This window comes from Leptinotarsa decemlineata, unplaced genomic scaffold, assembly GCF_025532065.1.
Source record: "Leptinotarsa decemlineata unplaced genomic scaffold, Ldec_3_MD MMD2_P_RNA_scaffold_6, whole genome shotgun sequence".
Taxonomy (NCBI): domain Eukaryota; kingdom Metazoa; phylum Arthropoda; class Insecta; order Coleoptera; family Chrysomelidae; genus Leptinotarsa; species Leptinotarsa decemlineata.
Genome location: NW_027412533.1, coordinates 10,787,919 through 10,805,408, shown reverse-complemented (window position 1 = coordinate 10,805,408; position 17,490 = coordinate 10,787,919). Strand labels below are relative to the sequence as shown.

Here is a 17,490-nt window from a genome sequence, read left to right as displayed (position 1 = left end):
TCAAAAATATCTTTCTGAGAAGATAAACTTTCTAAAATAGTGATAGAGTTATAAAAACCAAATATCACATTATTTATAAAACCAGTAATCATTAAATATTCATTCATTATTATCGAACTTTGTGCATGTTACAGATAATTCTACGATCACTTCAGATTGTCTGTGACCTTTACGAAAGAAATCATGTAGTTTACCAAAGGTGGCATATTCATGATAATCATTCATCTTGAATACTCTAGTGAAACTAACTATGTTTGAGCCAACCGTTCTAATTGATTGTACATTCTATTAGTACCAACTCTAGGTTTCTTTCGATAATATCATTGTGTTTAATGAACTTACCGAGATTATTACTAGAACAGTCGAAAGTGTCCCATTTGCTTCTTACTTGGTCCTAAGGGGATACTGAATTTTTAGTACAACAGTTGAAAACACAATATAAATGAAATCTAACAAAACTACCAAAAATCAGCGCTGTGAAAAAATGTCATTAGTAAATATACATATATAACATATTCTAACAAAACTCAAATTCTGGGTTTCCACAGTTTGCATCTGTCCAGTGATCTGATATAATTTCATCATTAACTTAAGATCAGATCAAGAGACATAGCATAAGACAGAAACTCAAAACTACTAGTAATAACGTTTATCTATATAACCTACAAGGAAAAAAAAATTATTCTTCTTCAAAGATTTTCTTACCCTTACCTCTCCAACCTTCTTTTCTTCTTCTGGGAAATTTTGTTGAGGTGGTTGGTCTTTTTGCTCATTTTCTTGTCGTTCTGTCGGTTGGTTATCTTCAAGTTCCATTTCAACTTCTGTAATAGCACTAGATGCTTGTAGAAGGTTAGAAGCATCAATTGTAGGATGATGAGATGGTGTGGGCTCCCAACCAGCAATACATTCTTCTATTTCAGCTTCAGTTCTATTATGAATGTTACGTTTTATGCAAACTACAGGATCCAAATCCAACTGGCAAATATAGACCTGAAATAATTTGATAATTTTCAATCGAACATATTGAACCTCAACACGTTAGGTTCAGTATTATTTTGTTTTGGTATTTTAGTATTTTTTTCCAAAGTATTACAGATTATTATAAAATTTATACACCTAATGGAAAATAATGGTTGAAAAATCGGGATATATAAATAATTTATTTGAGGATCTAAAATGCAGAACTCAAGTTACAAAAAATTCAAAATATAGTTAGCTAAACCACTATCACCTCGTACAAATGCTAGTTGTGTTTATATAATGTTTCATACAAAAAACTTATTTGCCATAGTAAAAACATGTTGAAAATCTTATTTAAAGCAAAACAGCTTGTTTCCATTGTGAAGGTTCACACGAAAACATCTTATTTCTATCATAGTTCTGTGCAAACCACTTTTTCCTATTCGAGGGGATCACAGAGTGGCACATCTAGGTATTGTAATTTCGAACATCAGGCATAAGAAAATCATTGATTATATTGCGTTTCTTTATTGTAATAGTTTTTCACATAAATTACAGACAACTTTTCATAATGACTAAAAAGTCTAAAGGGTATTACGTGGACATACACCGCTTTCTCTAACATCTATAACTAGCAAACATTTGGAAAATTATACTTAGAATTGATAAAACAATCAACAAATTTAGATGTTTACAACTCAACAGAGATGATTTTACACCAAGTACAGTTCCTCGTAAACATTTAAAGCTCATTATAACGACTGTAGGAAAAAACGGATCACAATTGCACACACCATTTATCCATCTAATTCGTTGAAAACACCACTCACTTTATGGAAGTGGATTCCATTAAAAAACTTCATGTCGGTCAATCCTCTTTCTTACATAAATATCACACAATTTCTCTTTGAAAATCGCTTCACCTTTCATTTTCCATATAGCATTATCGTTCTGATAACAAATGATTTCCTTCAACAATATATGAATTCTGTGAGAATTTTTGTGAAATAACCAAATTTTATCATTTTGTAGAAATGTCAATACAAAATGTCACTTTGATAATTTTTTGTTTTTCTTGCCACTTCGAGACAATAGTCCCCTAGAATAGTATATTCACATTGACAACATATTTCCAATATGGGCTAAAAATAACCACGGTATAAAAAAAACAGATCTGGTTTGTAAAACAATACTTATCATTATTTACACACAAATCAACTCATTTTCATACTATTGTTTCATGCAAAACCTCTTATTAAAAAAAATTGATTGATGTTATTTACTTTTTTTAGAAGGCTATGCTCAAAAGAATGATTCGTTTCAAGACATATGATCATACTGAAATAATTGGAATTTTATGTGTTCCATTAAAAAAATTAATGAACAATTGTATTAGTGTGACCAAAGACCTTTTGTATTTTACCTTCTCAATTATCAACATTTCAACCAATTTGTTTATAGTATTTACTCTACGTCCTTATCAAACAGCTCATTTATCTCATATTTTTATTAAATATTTTTCCACTTTCATTTTATGTGAAACGTAAATGAATATACCTGAAATCCGTTTTGTTTTGCAAAACTCCACATTTCTCCAAAATGTTTAACCTTATCGTTTACATTGTCTACAATAACAAACGAAAAATATCCATCTGTTATCGTTTTCTTGAATGATTTCAAAAGTGAGGATCTGTAGGATTCCTCCATTTCTGCTTCATATTCATAAACCATCTCCTTAATTGTTTGAGTTTTTCCATCTTCCAAAATTTGTTTTTCATGTTCAACCATGAAATAATCATCTAATGACAAAATTCTAGGCGCTGATCCACCATTCTCGACCTAAAATAATTTCAAAATCTAAAGTATTGATGAAAGTTCCAATTTTGATACTTTCCACACACCAGAATTGAGACTTTTTTCCTGATACATCTTTCACACACTAAGCTCATAATCAATCAGGAGATAATGTACATAGAATGCTGAAAAGTAACCTAGCATAGGTATTTCCAGCAAGGTAAACTTTCACTTCTACAATGAAAATCATACATCAATGATTTAATAATTAGCAATAATTACTCTACCCACAACTTCCAGAGTTCAATAAATTTAGTGGCAAGGAGTTGGCAGTCCTTTTTCATTGTTTGATGTGGATGGTGTGAAGATCTCGAATATTTGAAAGATTGACACCATCGAAATTTATGATCTGTTTCTCAAGATTATCAACTTTAACGAGTTTCAAGCTCAATTAACTTTGTCCTGGAGAAGCTTCTATTATGAAACGAAATTTAGACAAATTTTATAAATAGAGTATGCTTGTTTGTCTCAAAATCCCGCCACTTCCCCACATATATATATATATATATATATATATATATATATATATATCACCACCACCGTGGTGATTTTGATAGTTTTCTTGTAAACCCAAGATCTATTAAGTGAAATCACAAATGTGCGGCTGGCTCCTGCTGGTGGCTCCGTGCATTTGTATTTATTTCTTCTGGTAACCAAGTGTTTCCCATCCGATGTCCGATTAAAAAACTCCTTTATCTATCTATATATATATATATATATATATATATATATATATATATATATATATATATATATATACAACAACTAACCCAGCCAATGCCGCTCAGAGAGTTGAAGTAAAACCATCAGGCACCTGTGCAACAATTTCGACTTTGAAGATTCGTCGCAAATTATTTCCCACTATGAAAAGCAGAAATTAATTTCGTTTGGTCGATCCAACCAAACGATAGACCGGTTTCGGGGTGATTGCCCCATACATCGTCATTACCGGGCATGGTTTCTTTAGAACGGTATGAACCGTCTGAGTATCACGACCAAACAAATATAATTCAGTGGGATGTCCACTGCGCCACCTGCAGACAGAGTCAGGAAACAACTCCACAAGCATACTCCGGCGTGGGAGTCGGAATAATATTATATTTCTGAGGGGATTTAGCATTATGACATGCTAAATGTTGCCCTTTCCTCTCATACAGACCTACGAATTTGTGGGTACGTGTGGCAGATACCCAACGGTATGCTAAAATTGTTTGTACATGTTTCGGTAACTTGGTTACCGAAACATGTACAAGTGTAAAAGTTCTGGTGTGTGAAAAAGTGAAAATCTTTCAGTACTAAAAGATAATAATTTTTTATATTTTTTCCAATATTGTTTGGGTCTTTGGATAATAAAGTAAAAATTGAGTTATTCATGTTGCATGGAATTTGGAAAAATATTTAAAAACGACATTCCTCCAGACCTCTGGAACAACATACCTCTTTATCTTTTATCTGTTTTGCAAGGAAAGTTTTTCCACTTCCAGGAGGACCTCTTATAATTATGACAATACGTGGAGGACGATTCAGACGACCTGGGGGATCTATAATATCTTCAATCATTGCTATTTCAGCTGAATTATTAGAAGGATTAGGTGGGTTACTCAATTCAGGACTCTTACTACGACTATTCCTAACCGCTTGTTGGTCCAGATGCCTTTTTTGTTCACCCTGTTCCCAATCCATATCTTCATCTGATAAATCATCAAAGTCGTCCTTATTCATTCTTGATCCTGAATTTCTTTCATTTTTCCTGTTATTCGACTCATTCTCACTTCTACCCCTACTATATCTATCTTCTTCGAATCTTTGTCGACCAGTTTCCCTACTTCTATCCATCTTGTTATCGCGGCGATAAGAATCTCTGTTACGTGGAAATTCTCTTTCACGTTGAAAATCTTCTCTATCATGACGAAAATCAGTCCTGTCACGGTGAAAGTCATCTCTTTCGCGGGGGAACTCATCTCTCTCACGATGGAACTCTTCTCTCTCACGATGAAACTCTTCCCTCTCAAATGGACCACCTCTAGCCACTGGGAATGTCATTTCTCTTTCTTCGAACGACCTTCCTCGACTGAAACGGTCTTCCTCTCTAGGAACTGAAAACCTGTCGACAGGTCCTGGCGCAGAAATTCTGTCGTATCGTGAAGCTATTGGATCAAATTCTCTTATAAACTTGACTGATTCAGCGAGCCACTTTGGTCTTTCAGGCAAAGGAATTCTATTGAATGGTTTGTGACGATAGTCGAACATATTTAATGGTTCCACAGAAATATCGGGATCGTCTGAAAAGTGTAAATTACTATGTAATTTGATAAAAAACGGTGTGATTATATGGAGTGGGTGGGTGAAAAATAGCTGTTTTATATTCGAGATAGATAACAATGTCTCGAACAATATTACTCCAAATTAGAAACTTGTGCTTGTTAAGGATTACCAAGATCTTACCTTTCAACGTACGATTCCTAGCACGTTCCTTGTAGAGTAATGGAAGATAAGTTTTGGAAATATATAGTTTCGCTGTTATGAATTCATTCAAAAGAATTGTTCTCAAAAATATAAAGTTATTTGGATTTTACCTGAAGGTTGTTTGGAAGACAAAATTTCATACTCCATCAAAAACTATACTATTCTAATATTTTATTTTGTGGCATAAATCTCACCATAACTTCCGAACCACCCGGTATAAACCCAAATAAACCTACATTTTTTATAACGATTCTTTCGAAAGAAATCATCCAAGTGAATATATATATAGGTTGTTCCATGTAAAAAAATTGCACATTTAATATATTTTGATGGTTATGTTTCAAAGATAGTTTCTATTAGTCTCCATAATTTTATTTGAAACGGCTACCACCCAACCACACATCTGTGATACACTCTGTATTGCCAATGTATTTTTCAAGAACATATATATTTTCTACATTCAAAAATAGGGGGACAGTTGTGGCGTGTCATTTTATTTTTACGTTCTTTACTGAAAAACAATTAACAAAAAAATTGAAATGCGTTTCTGCTTACCTTGCTGTTGTGATTTGTGTTCATAATCAACTACATTTTCTGGCTCGAATAATTCTTCTTCCACTGGTGGAGGAGCAGCCTGAGCCTCAAGTTGAGCTTGAATCTGAGCCTGAATCTGAGGAGGTGCAGGAGCTATCTGATCCATCAGTGAAGGAATCTTTGGTTGTTTCTGAGGAGGCAACTGCTCTGATGGTGGAGGTCTATGGATGTTCGGTCTTTGATACTCATTATCATGATACTGGTCTTCATCATCAGCAAATTTCTGATGATAAGTTTCAAAGTCATCCTCGTCATGATTATCATAATCATTATACTTATTGAAACTAGAACGACCGATGGGATTTTCTCTTCCAAAACCACTATCTGACCGGTTAAAGTTGCTGTTATCTTGTCTACCAAACTTGGCACCACTTCCTCCAAAGTTACCTCTGGATTCATTATTTCCACCAAATCTATCGTCTCTGTAACTATCAAAACGGTCCCCTTGAAAGCCGTCATCATTTCTGATATTATCTTTGAATCTGTCATTGCGATTGAAATTATTTCCTCTGTCAAAATTTCCAGGGCCTTCCAAAAAACTGTCTCTACCCAAACCTCTGCCGAAATTTTCAGAAATATTCCGTTGTCCACCTAATGAAAAATTATTTCTACTCTCCGGAGGAGGAACCCCAAATCTGGTTCCTGGGCCACGATTTCTGAATCCTTGATCATTATCGCTGGGACCCATTGTAAAGCTACTTCTAGTTTGGTCATCAAAGTTATTTACAACTTCTCTTTGTTGACTATAGTCATCCCTGTGAACTTTATCTTCAAAACTGTGATTTGACTGTTCATTGAATGGCAAATTGGAAGAAGGTGGAGGTATGTTAAAGTTGCCTCCTTGATGAGGCATTTGAGTGGGCGGTGGTCCACTGAAATTGGGCCTCCCGTGAATGTAACTAGGTCGCATAGTAGATATACTATCTACAGCAACATTTCTACCAGTATTAACAGAAGGGTTCTGTGATACCATCGACAACATACTTAAAAGCTTCTGATCACCCAATATGGTATTTATTCCTTTAGAAATTGCGTCAAAATCTGGACCTTGTGCTGCTGCTGAAGGAGGAGCCTGTTCTTCTAGTACTGGCTCTGTTTTGCTCAATTCACTATTCTCTTTCTCAGGTACTTCATCTGGTTTTCCCTCATCTGGAACTAGATCCAATCCAGGTATTCCGCCTGAAGAAGACGAAGGTTTTAGAAAGTCATTTCCTGTATCCTCTATTTCTACTGGTTGAGGAAATCCAGCACTTTTGAAAGCAAGAGGTTCGTTATTTTGATTGGGAGGAGGTTTGCTAAAGAACTGGTCAGTAGCTTTGGGAGCCACCACAGAGGATGGAGTGTACATGCCTGGACTTGCACCCAATAAACTGGGTTTAGTAACAGTTTGGTCTTGAATCACTGGAGGACGTTGAGACATAAGCGGCGGAGGTTGACTAGGCGAAGATTGATGAATTGGAGGGGGTTGATTGAAAGTCTGTGGTTTGGTAACGACAGCGGCAGTTTGGCCAGTGAGAGCAAGTCTTTTTCGTCTCATTTGCTCACGTCGCTCCAACAGAGAATTTCTCCAAGATTCCCACTTTTTCTCATACTCTCTATATTGAGTTTTATCAGGATGATTGGCATTTTGTTCCTTCCACTTATTGAACTGTGCCTCCCAAGCCGCAAACTCCTTATCAAACTTCTTTTCAGCCTCAGACAATTCTTCAACATTAGCTTTGGCCGGAGGCAGAACTTGGGTTTGTGGAGGCGGTTGATTGTAACTTTGATTACTGCTTTGCCACTGGGAGGCTGGTCTTTGTTGCCCCCACTGGTTAACACTTCTTTCTGTCATTACTCTTTTTGGATCAGAATATTCGGTTTCCTGCCCATAAGGTCTCTTCTGGCTGGTACTTGTCCAGCTTTGGTTATTGCCATACTGATCGGTTTGATTAGGTTGAGATTGTACTTGTCCAACTTGGGGGGGAAGAATTTGTGTCGCCATGAGAGGAGTAGTTGGGAAACCAGTTTGGCCGAGTTTTGGAGGCGCTGTAGAATATGAAGAAACTACGGATGTAGGCGGTTCTTCTGGTGGTAAAGGTGGTTTATTATCAACGGGTAAGGGAGGGGCCAATGGTGTAGCCATAACTGCAGGCAAAGGAGGCTGAACAGCTGATAATGTAGGTTGAGTAACAGTAGGTAAGGCGCCTGCTTGCATAGCAGTTAACGATTTCTGATACTGAAAAAAAACAAACAAAATTGAATTCATGTTAGCTACTGTTATTGCTGAATCTCAAGAGCTAGCCCATTTAATTTTTTTAATATCACAACAAAATATGAAAAGGTAAACGAAACTATACAATCAACCTACCTCAGCCCCATACTGTTGATGCCACTGTTGGTACTGTTGTTGCCATTGCGCCCACTGTTGCCAGTTTTGTTGTTGTGCTTGCGCCCATTGCTCTTGGCTATACTGATGTAGAGTGGGAGGAATAACAGCTGGAGCTGAGTTAATTCCTGTTGGAAGTAACGTCGTTTGGACTGGAGCTGCTACTGCTGCTGGTATAGGTGCCGCAGCTGCGGACCATGTTGGCCAAGACATTATCTAAAATTAGCATTGTTGCGATATATGCAGAAAATTATGTTGGATAATATTTACCTTGGTAATATAATATCAGATTCCCTTTCGCCTTCTATATTCTTTTTTTAACCTAGAATAGTATTGAGAAGACTGAAATGTGAATGGAATGGATTATTAGACACCTAAAAACTGCGGCTATTTAATCAATGTTATGTGAGACTTTAGATATAGAAACTATATCACCAACTTCGAATAATAAAGTGTCGGCTTTCTAAAAATGAAGAAATTAAACACTTTGTACGTACGGGCAGTTCCAAAATCATAACTGGGTCAATAAAAAAACCGAGAGGACTGGATAGAGTTGACATACTCAACAATTGTTGAGCTTTGTTGAGTCCAAAATACAAGTATAATACAACAACGAATTGCTTCTGGAAACAAAACAACCTATTCCTCAGAAATCTTCAAACACAAATAATTTATTTTGTATGGCAACACTGAATCTAAAATAATTGTCCGTTTCACCAGTCTCGAGCAGTTAATAGTATGAGAGGTGGGACAAAAAATGTGCTTTCTGCCTACCATAAAACATTTTAGATTTGCAACAATTTCAGCACCAGATTTCCCGGTACTGAAAGTGCTCACTCTACAGTAACTTTCCATTACTAAAATGTAATCTTATCTGAGAATATTATCCTTCAAAGATTTTTGGTAAAAAAAAATTTGTCCCAATCTTATTGATGCTTATGTTTGAAAAGACAGTAGAAACTCCAATTAACGCAAACATATTCATCAAAGAGTATCAACCCGTCAAATATGTATTTCTTTCAAGCTAACTGGCCATCATCAGAGCGCTGACGGCAAGTGCAGGGTTGGGCTATATTTTGATTTGGTTTTAGTGATTTTGTTGTTGATATGGATAATCAAGAAAAGTTATGTTTAAAATAGTGGCACGTCAAAGCTAGTGGCGAGACTTGGGGGTCAGGTAGATTACGACCCCGTCGCCTAATCATGTAATTTCAGTTTCAAGTGGTTTTTGAAAACTACTGTTTCAAAGCATGAGAATTGTACATATAAATAAAACAGTGCACATTATTGGCTCGTTGAGAAATGAGACGGTTCCCTTCTGGCAGCATTTTTAGTTTTGTCATAACACGCATTCAACCGAATCAGGTATGAAACAACGCCATACGCAACAGGAAAAATAAAGCGGCACATATAAACTCGTTCCAATTTGTTACCGTTTGTAACGTAACAAGATACGCGATACTGATATACTCGTCTCAACGTATCGTCACGCATAACGTAACCACGGCTAACATGCAAAAGTACCCCATCTCCTCTTGTAGTGACGTAACATGTTCGCTGTTAAATTACGGGCCATTTGTTAGGTCTACAAAGATAAAATACGAAAGCTTAAAAATATAAAATATGAGAACAACAATTTAAAAATTGAAGGTAGCTTTCCGAGGCCGTGTGTACCATAACAATTCTTTTATGCAACGGCAGAAAACTGACAAAAGGTGGTCTGGATAGTAATGCATACGCTTGTCAAAGTAGTTACATATAACATGCAACAGTACTTCGTCCCCTCTAGTCACAACGTGAAAATTTCGCGACTTAGTTATGGGCCATTTACTACAAATGGATAAGAATTCTACACATTTTAAATACAGAAGACACACTGGAATGTAAAATATGAAAACTAATTAATAATAGCTGGTAGTTTAGCGTTACCGTGCGTAACGTAACAATTATTTGATGCAACGGCTGAAAACCGACAAATGATGATTTAATAGTAACGTTTACGCGTGCAAAAGTAGTTATTTATAACATGCAACAGTACTTCCGTAACGTAACATTTTCGCGATTACGTTACATACCATTTGTTACAAATTTTTAAAAAGTCTACAAAATTAAAATACAGAAGACACTAGGAAATATCAAATATGAAAACAAATCAAAAATTGCTGGTAGGTTATTCATCGTGAGTAACGCAAAAATTATTTAATGCGACGGCTGAAAACCAACACATGGTTTTTTGGCCGGTAACGTTTGCGTATCAAATTGGTTAAGTATGACATGCAACAGTACTTCATCTCCTCTAGCCGTAACGTAACATGTTCGCGGTTACATTTCGGGCCATTTGTTACAAATGTATACAAAGTGTTACAAGTTTAAAATACGGAAACACTCCAGAATATAAAATATGAAAACAATAAATTAAAAATTGGTGGCATTAACAAACCACAGAAGACTTTATAAAAAAAAAAAAAAATAGAATTTTAATATACAATACTATTTTTAATCACACTGTTGATTTTGAATGTCTAATATTGTAGACATATGAGGTATTGTTAAATCTTATCGATTACTATGAACCAAGCAGGTACTTTCTTCAATTCGCTATATTTGTGAGGAAGAGACTCTCGATATATCTGATAACCATTTTATATATAATACAGCAAATTCAGATGTAATCCAAATATTTCAAAAATCAATTACCTGTAAGAATATCAAGATAGACATTGAGTAACATTATGACAAATACTTTTCGATGTTCCTGATGGGGTAATCAAATCATCAACCAATAATCCTGATTCGGAATTCTAGCTTTTCACCAGTCAAAATCCGAAGATATATTTGATGAGACAAGGGCCCAAGGTAAAGAGTTCATCGTAAGCTATGAAGTCTACTTCACAAGTTGAAGTTAATGTTCGATAGGCAAAAAGCTCATAAAAATATGGGCAATAAATAGCTCATTCAATTCAGAATGACGTGTCGAAAAATGAGTTTTGATGATTTTCCAGCACACGAAACATTGGATGAATAATAACAAATTAATATGAAAAAAAAGCACTGAGTTATTTGTTAATAACTCAAAAACTATCCGTACTTGAAAAATAAAAGATTCTGAAAGCAATGCGCCCGTTACGGCATTAACGTATCGCCGCTGAAGACAGTAGATATAACGACATGAAATATATTCTTTTCAGTATTGAATATCAATTTAAACATTTGAAATAAACATCAAATGTTATCTGTTCACTTCAAAGAAAAGTCCCGTTGGAACAAAAATTATCTTGATTTTCCAAATGGTTATACAATTGTTATTCAACATTTTTTCTGGCGAAGGATCAGAAGATAGAGGGTTTCTTATCCCAGATATGCCCAATGTCCTACATGTAGTACACCTCAAACTCGTCAAATCTTGTCTGAACTTGGAATAAAACGATCTAGTATTGTTGTCCTCCCGTTAGTGTACTGTTGCCTTCCGTGCATGACGTTAAGATATTAGTAGGAAGACTAATAATTGAAAGTGGGATGAAATTATAATTTGTGGAATTCTCGAAATGGCCGAGTACGGTGTAAACTTCGCAAGGTGAGTCATCATTTTCAGATTTTGGATGAATGTAAAATAATAATTTTCTCGTTTTCACTTAGTTGGAAGGTGTATCTAATATCCAACATACAGTTGAATAATCATGTCATCTTAGTATTTTTGTTCTACGCATGTGCATATATGTGACCTATATTTAGGACAATGGGAACATACTATACCATTATGATTTTTTAGGGGATTTTCTCTGCATGAAGCTTTGGCAATGATAGAAGATGATGACTTGCAAGCAGATACACTAATCCTGTTCCCACCCAATAATGCTTGTGGCAATATCACCGATGAAGATTCTGGAGAGGAGGACAACATCGACATAAATAATTTACCTGCGTCACAAATGCAAACTAAATGTGAGGTATCATCTAAATATCACTATGAATGACTGGGATTCAGACGATGAAATACCATTGTCACAAATGAGAGAAAATTTGAGTGGAATTGACACCAGTCAGGGAAAGAAAACATCGAACAATAAGAAGAAAAAGAAAAAAGTTTACAATTATGTGAGAGAAGATATTCAGAATAATAATGATTTATTTGAAAAGTCTCAAAGTGAGAATGCAAGCGAACATACCCCTTTTCAGTTATTTTCGCTCTTCTTTGATGAAACGATTCTTCGAGACATCACTGAAGAAACAAATAGGTATGCATCTCAGAAAAATAGGTCCATTCGGGTAGATATTAGCGAAATGAAAAGTTTCATTGGAGTCCTTATTCTGAGTGGCTATGTTCCACTTCCCAGAAGGAGAATGTTTTGGGAACGAGCACAAGATACTAATAGTACTTTAGTTTCCCAAGCAATATCTAGGAACAAATTTGAATATATTCTCTCAAATATTCATTTTCAGGATAACAATATTTTGGATCAATCAGACAAGTTTGCCAAAATCAGACCTCTCTTTACGTATCTGAAAGGAAAGTTTCTAGAAAATGCTTACATTGAACAGGACCATAGCGTTGATGAAGCTATGGTTCCCTATACTGGCAGACATGGCTGTAAACAGTATATCCATGGAAAGCCAATTCGATATGGTTATAAGTTATGGGTCGGAACCACTCGTCGGGGATATATAAATTGGTTCGAGCCCTATCAAGGTGCTGCTACAAATATCAGCAAAATATATAACGAGTTGGGTGTTGGAACTTCAGTGGTACTCGAATATGCTGATACTATACAATCAAAATAGAAAGATTTGAAATTTCATCTATTTTTCGATAATTTTTTCACGTCTATACCTTTGTTAGAGCATCTTACTTTGAAGAAACTATATGGTAGTGGAACAATACGTGAAAATCGTATTCCAAATAGTACTTTGGGTAGCTCCAAAGTGCTAAAAAAAACTCCACGAGGAACTTATGATTACAATAAAATTACTGATCAAAATATAGTATTTGTCAAGTGGAATGACAATAACATTGTTACATTTGCTTCCAATGCGGTTGGAGTGAACCCTTTACACACCGCTAGACGATACTCCCAAAAAGAAAAGAAGTTTATTCAAGTTGATCAACCTCATGTCGTCCAAATGTATAATAAAAGTATGGGCGGAGTTGATCGTTCTGATCAAAACATAAGTTTATATCGGACATCTGTGAGAGGCAAAAAATGGTACTTTCCTTTAGTAACCCATTGCGTAGACATGGCAGTACACAATGCGTGGCAATTACACAAAAACTCTGGAGGAGTTATGGATCAGCTGTTCTTCAGAAGGAGTATTGCCAATACCCTACTCACCCAAAATAAAAAGGAATCCACCTACCAGAGAGGACATTGTTCAAAAAATATGTGTTTGGAGTTGCGCTTTGATCGAATGGACCATTTGGTTATACCCCAAGAAAAACAAACACGATGTGGTTCTTGCCACCAAAAAAACTACCACTAGGTGTCGAAAGTGTGACATTGGTTTGCATGTTAAATGTTTTGTAGCCTACCATACTGAATAAATTTTTATTGTCCTAAACATTTGTAGTATAACTTCTCCCCATTGTCCTATATATAGTACACCCTGTAAAACTTTTTTGGATTTTTTCTTTTTTTTTGAAAAACCAAAATTTATATACAGTTTTTTATTCTGAATCAGAAATAATATAGAATTGCCTCGTGATTGGCCCCAAAATTATTTGGGCATATCTGGGTTAAATAACATTATGACATGTGTCTCAAAACAATTTTTTTAATTATTGTAATTTTTCAGAGTTGAAGATTATTGAAAGCATTAAAGAAAAGATGGTAATTTTTTTTTCACATACATGTTATTATCGTTTTCGCAACTAACAACGGCAGTGTCACTAGGCACTATTTTTTACATCATTTGTTAATGAATTACTTAAATTATGTATTAACAAACAGAGAAGTGTAGTATGCATAATTAATTACATATTTAATATTTTTTATTATTTGTTAATTAGAGATTATATACTTACATGTACTTACAATGTGTAATTTGGAACAATCGTGAAATACAAATCAATTCAGAGAACTAAGTTTATAATTGGTTAAATAATTCGTTGAGAAATTATTTTTTCTTCAAAACTCCTAGATGGCTTTTCTCATTAGGAAAATAAAAAAAAATAATTGTTTATTTTGTCAGAAATTTATTTATTTCTAACAAAATATTCCTTTTAATTTTTGACACTTCAGCGACCGCTCCTTTTGTCAGCGAAATAAACTATCAGAGATCCGATGATGGATACTCAAGTTCTTTTCATATGTTTTAATCAACATTTATCAAACTAGTGAAACTGTTTTACATGTTCATTAAGTTTTTTTTTGCTTGACATATTTGTATTTTTCTATAATTTTGATTTCTACATCTCATAAAGTTTTTATCTGAAAGTGCTGGTGTTTATTTGAAAAAATATATATTTTTTTACAAAATTTTGTAGTTTTTATTCATTTTTAAACAAATAGCAGTACTTTCAGATAGAATATTCATAACTGGTTGTGGTACATTGAAACTAAAATTGTAGCAAAATATAAATGTCCATTATCGTATTTGCATTATTCAACAAGTTATATGTTATAAAAAGATGCTAAAATGCCAAAAAAATCGTTATTTTAAAAACAAATTGCTATAAAAGCTACAAACTTGATCTTCTACTCATTTCAAAGACTGATTTTTTATACATAATAACGAACTGAATGTATCGTATCCCTAATAGTTCAAAAGTTAAATCAGTTTGTTTCCTAATAAATCAAGCAGTCACTATCCTGTAATATTGAAAAAAATTCTATAATGGATTAAAAAAAACTACGTTACTTATTGCTGTTTCTGGAATTTTAATTACTTTGATAATTCGAATTATCATTTTTAACTAAATAAACAATCATTCTGATTATATAAAAAAATGTGTTGCCCGTTTGATTTAGGCCAATAATGATTTTGAAAAAAAATCAGTGAACTGTTAAAATTGTTATATAAACAATTGATAACCATAAAAAAAATTACGAGAAAGTTTTTTAAATAATTCACGGCATGACAAATGGTAAAAAAATTATAATAGACTTGTCTGTTTGTTAAACTTTCATGACATGATTTTCCTAAAGAAATATATAAAAATGATCCAAAAAGCAAATACTTTTTGAGCCTATTATTCAAACTTTCATGATTGCCATTTGTAAAAACGGGGGTCGAAAAAAATTCGTCAATAACGACTGTACTTTTGAAAAATCAAGATGAATTTTTTTCAGGGAATTTATTCTTTCAAATGTTCAGATAATATTCAAATTTTTAAAATAATAATTTTCAATACTAAAAAATATGTCACGTGGTATACTAAACTCTCTTCAGCGGCAATGCGTCATTATAAACTTGTTTCTCTTCAAGAATCTTTGATTTCGTAAGTATTGAAAAGTTTTTTAGTTATAAATGAAAATATAAATGCATTCTTTTTTCATCATTTTTATTAATAGTTATTATTGCAATTTTTGGTGTGCTGTCAAATCATCAAAACCCGTGCAATTAGTATTCCGATGTGCTATCTATTATATTTTAAGAAGCTCTATGTCTATCGAACACAAATTTTAAATAGTACTGAAGTTCAGGGGTTCCCAATTTAATTTGGCCATAGAACCCTAATTGAGAACTAATATTTTGACAGAACCCTAGCTGGTTATTGCGATAACTAAAGTGTTCACATAGTAGTTTCGAAATTTTCATGTTACCACTCAAAAAAAGAAAAATTATAAATGAAAAATATTGATTATAATGTAACAACTATTTCATGTGGAAGAATAAAATTTTTCAACATATTTTCTTATAATAATACTAAAATTAGGCTTTATGTCCGACAGTTGGATGCGAAGATCCGAAGCTGCATCCAGTCTGTTTCTGTATTTATTTTTGGTGTAAGCGTAAGCTGAAAATCCAATCTCGTATCGGTAAGTCGTTACAAATGGGAGTAGAAAGATAATCAGATACTTATTCAAATATTTGTGACTTAATATTGAAACTTTGCATGAACGCTTTTACAGAAATTCGCAGGTTTAATTTGATATTATGATTATGACAGTAAATAGACTCTAAGGCCCAATTCACACAGAAAGGACGTCGGGCACAGACGCGGCTTCGGCATGGCACGGACGTTGCGGAAGCGTGGCGTATGCAACGCATACAGAGGGGCGGGACAGTGGCGAGGAAGGACTTCAGTATAGCCTGTTGATTTTGTAGATTACAACATGGCTTTTCAAACATTGACGTGAAGTTATGTTGGATTTGGTGTATTTTATCAGCAATTTTCTGCCAGGCCTGGTCTTGGGCACTCCTACTCCTTGGGCACGATTTAAATCAAATTAACAATGTTATTTGCCTACATTTTTCAGGATGAACACGGAGAAACACGTGGCAAGGAAGCGTGCCCCTTCTTGTACGTCACGAGAGAGGCAAAGAGACGGGGATAGGGCGACCGTCCGCGCCACTTCTGTGTCCGCGCCACGTCACTTCTGTGAACATTGGATAATTTGTTCGCATAGGAGAGACGCGGGAGGGGACAAAGGTCCGCGCCTCGTCTCTGCCAAACGTCCGTTGTGTGTGAATTGGGCCTTACTCAACTGAGACAACTCAAATGAATATGTCAATCAAATGAAACTCACTAATACACGACGTGTTGGTGATGCATCTAGCCACGTCAAGTAGATCTACACCAGACATTTAACGGGTTTCATCTCGGAATGAGAGATAGTCAGCTATAAGCTTGTATAAACCTTTATTTTGATACCCTAAAACTTGTCTCAAAACCTACTTATCGTATAATGTCCGCGACTAGATATTCCAAGGTCAAAGGTAAAAAAAAAAATCAATTTTTTACACATTTATTGAAAATATCTCGTTTCCTATGGGGTTTATGCTATTTGTATTCATTATAAATATTGTAGAGGATTGAATTCTCTACAACTTTTGATGAAAACATTTTTTTTTATATTTTGAACCATTTTCGAAATGAGGGCAGTCGCAGTGTTTAGACTGTTCGGGCAACGTACGGCGCGCTTCGCCCATTTTACTGTCGCCATAATTGTCCTACCGAGAGTACTATTCGCAATGTGGTGAATAAATTTGAGTCCACTGGTTCAGTAAACGATCGACCAACAACTGTACATCGACAAAACACAAGATCTGCTGAGAACATCGCCGCTGTCTGTGAGAGTGTGCAGGAGAAT

The 17,490-nt window shown here is 34.7% G+C and overlaps 1 protein-coding gene across 6 annotated transcripts in view; it reads right to left on the bottom strand.

Moving 5' to 3' along the window:
- The window catches only part of LOC111517780 (uncharacterized), a 47,702-nt gene that overhangs the window by 11,834 nt on the left and 18,378 nt on the right, over positions 1–17,490 (bottom strand). Inside the window, exons 3-9 of one of the 6 annotated variants that reach the window (XM_074169945.1) lie at positions 8,513–8,584; positions 8,225–8,458; positions 5,836–8,092; positions 4,252–5,096; positions 2,518–2,799; positions 706–990; positions 343–394 (exon numbers count right to left, since the gene is read on the bottom strand). In XM_074169945.1, coding sequence (XP_074026046.1) covers positions 343–394; positions 706–990; positions 2,518–2,799; positions 4,252–5,096; positions 5,836–8,092; positions 8,225–8,455 — 3,952 coding nt within the window. In that variant the 5' untranslated portion in view covers positions 8,456–8,458; positions 8,513–8,584. The remainder of the gene's footprint in view (positions 1–342; positions 395–705; positions 991–2,517; positions 2,800–4,251; positions 5,097–5,835; positions 8,093–8,224; positions 8,459–8,512; positions 8,585–17,490) is intronic. The other 5 variants (XM_074169948.1, XM_074169946.1, XM_074169949.1 and 2 more) reach the window with 5 other exon arrangements.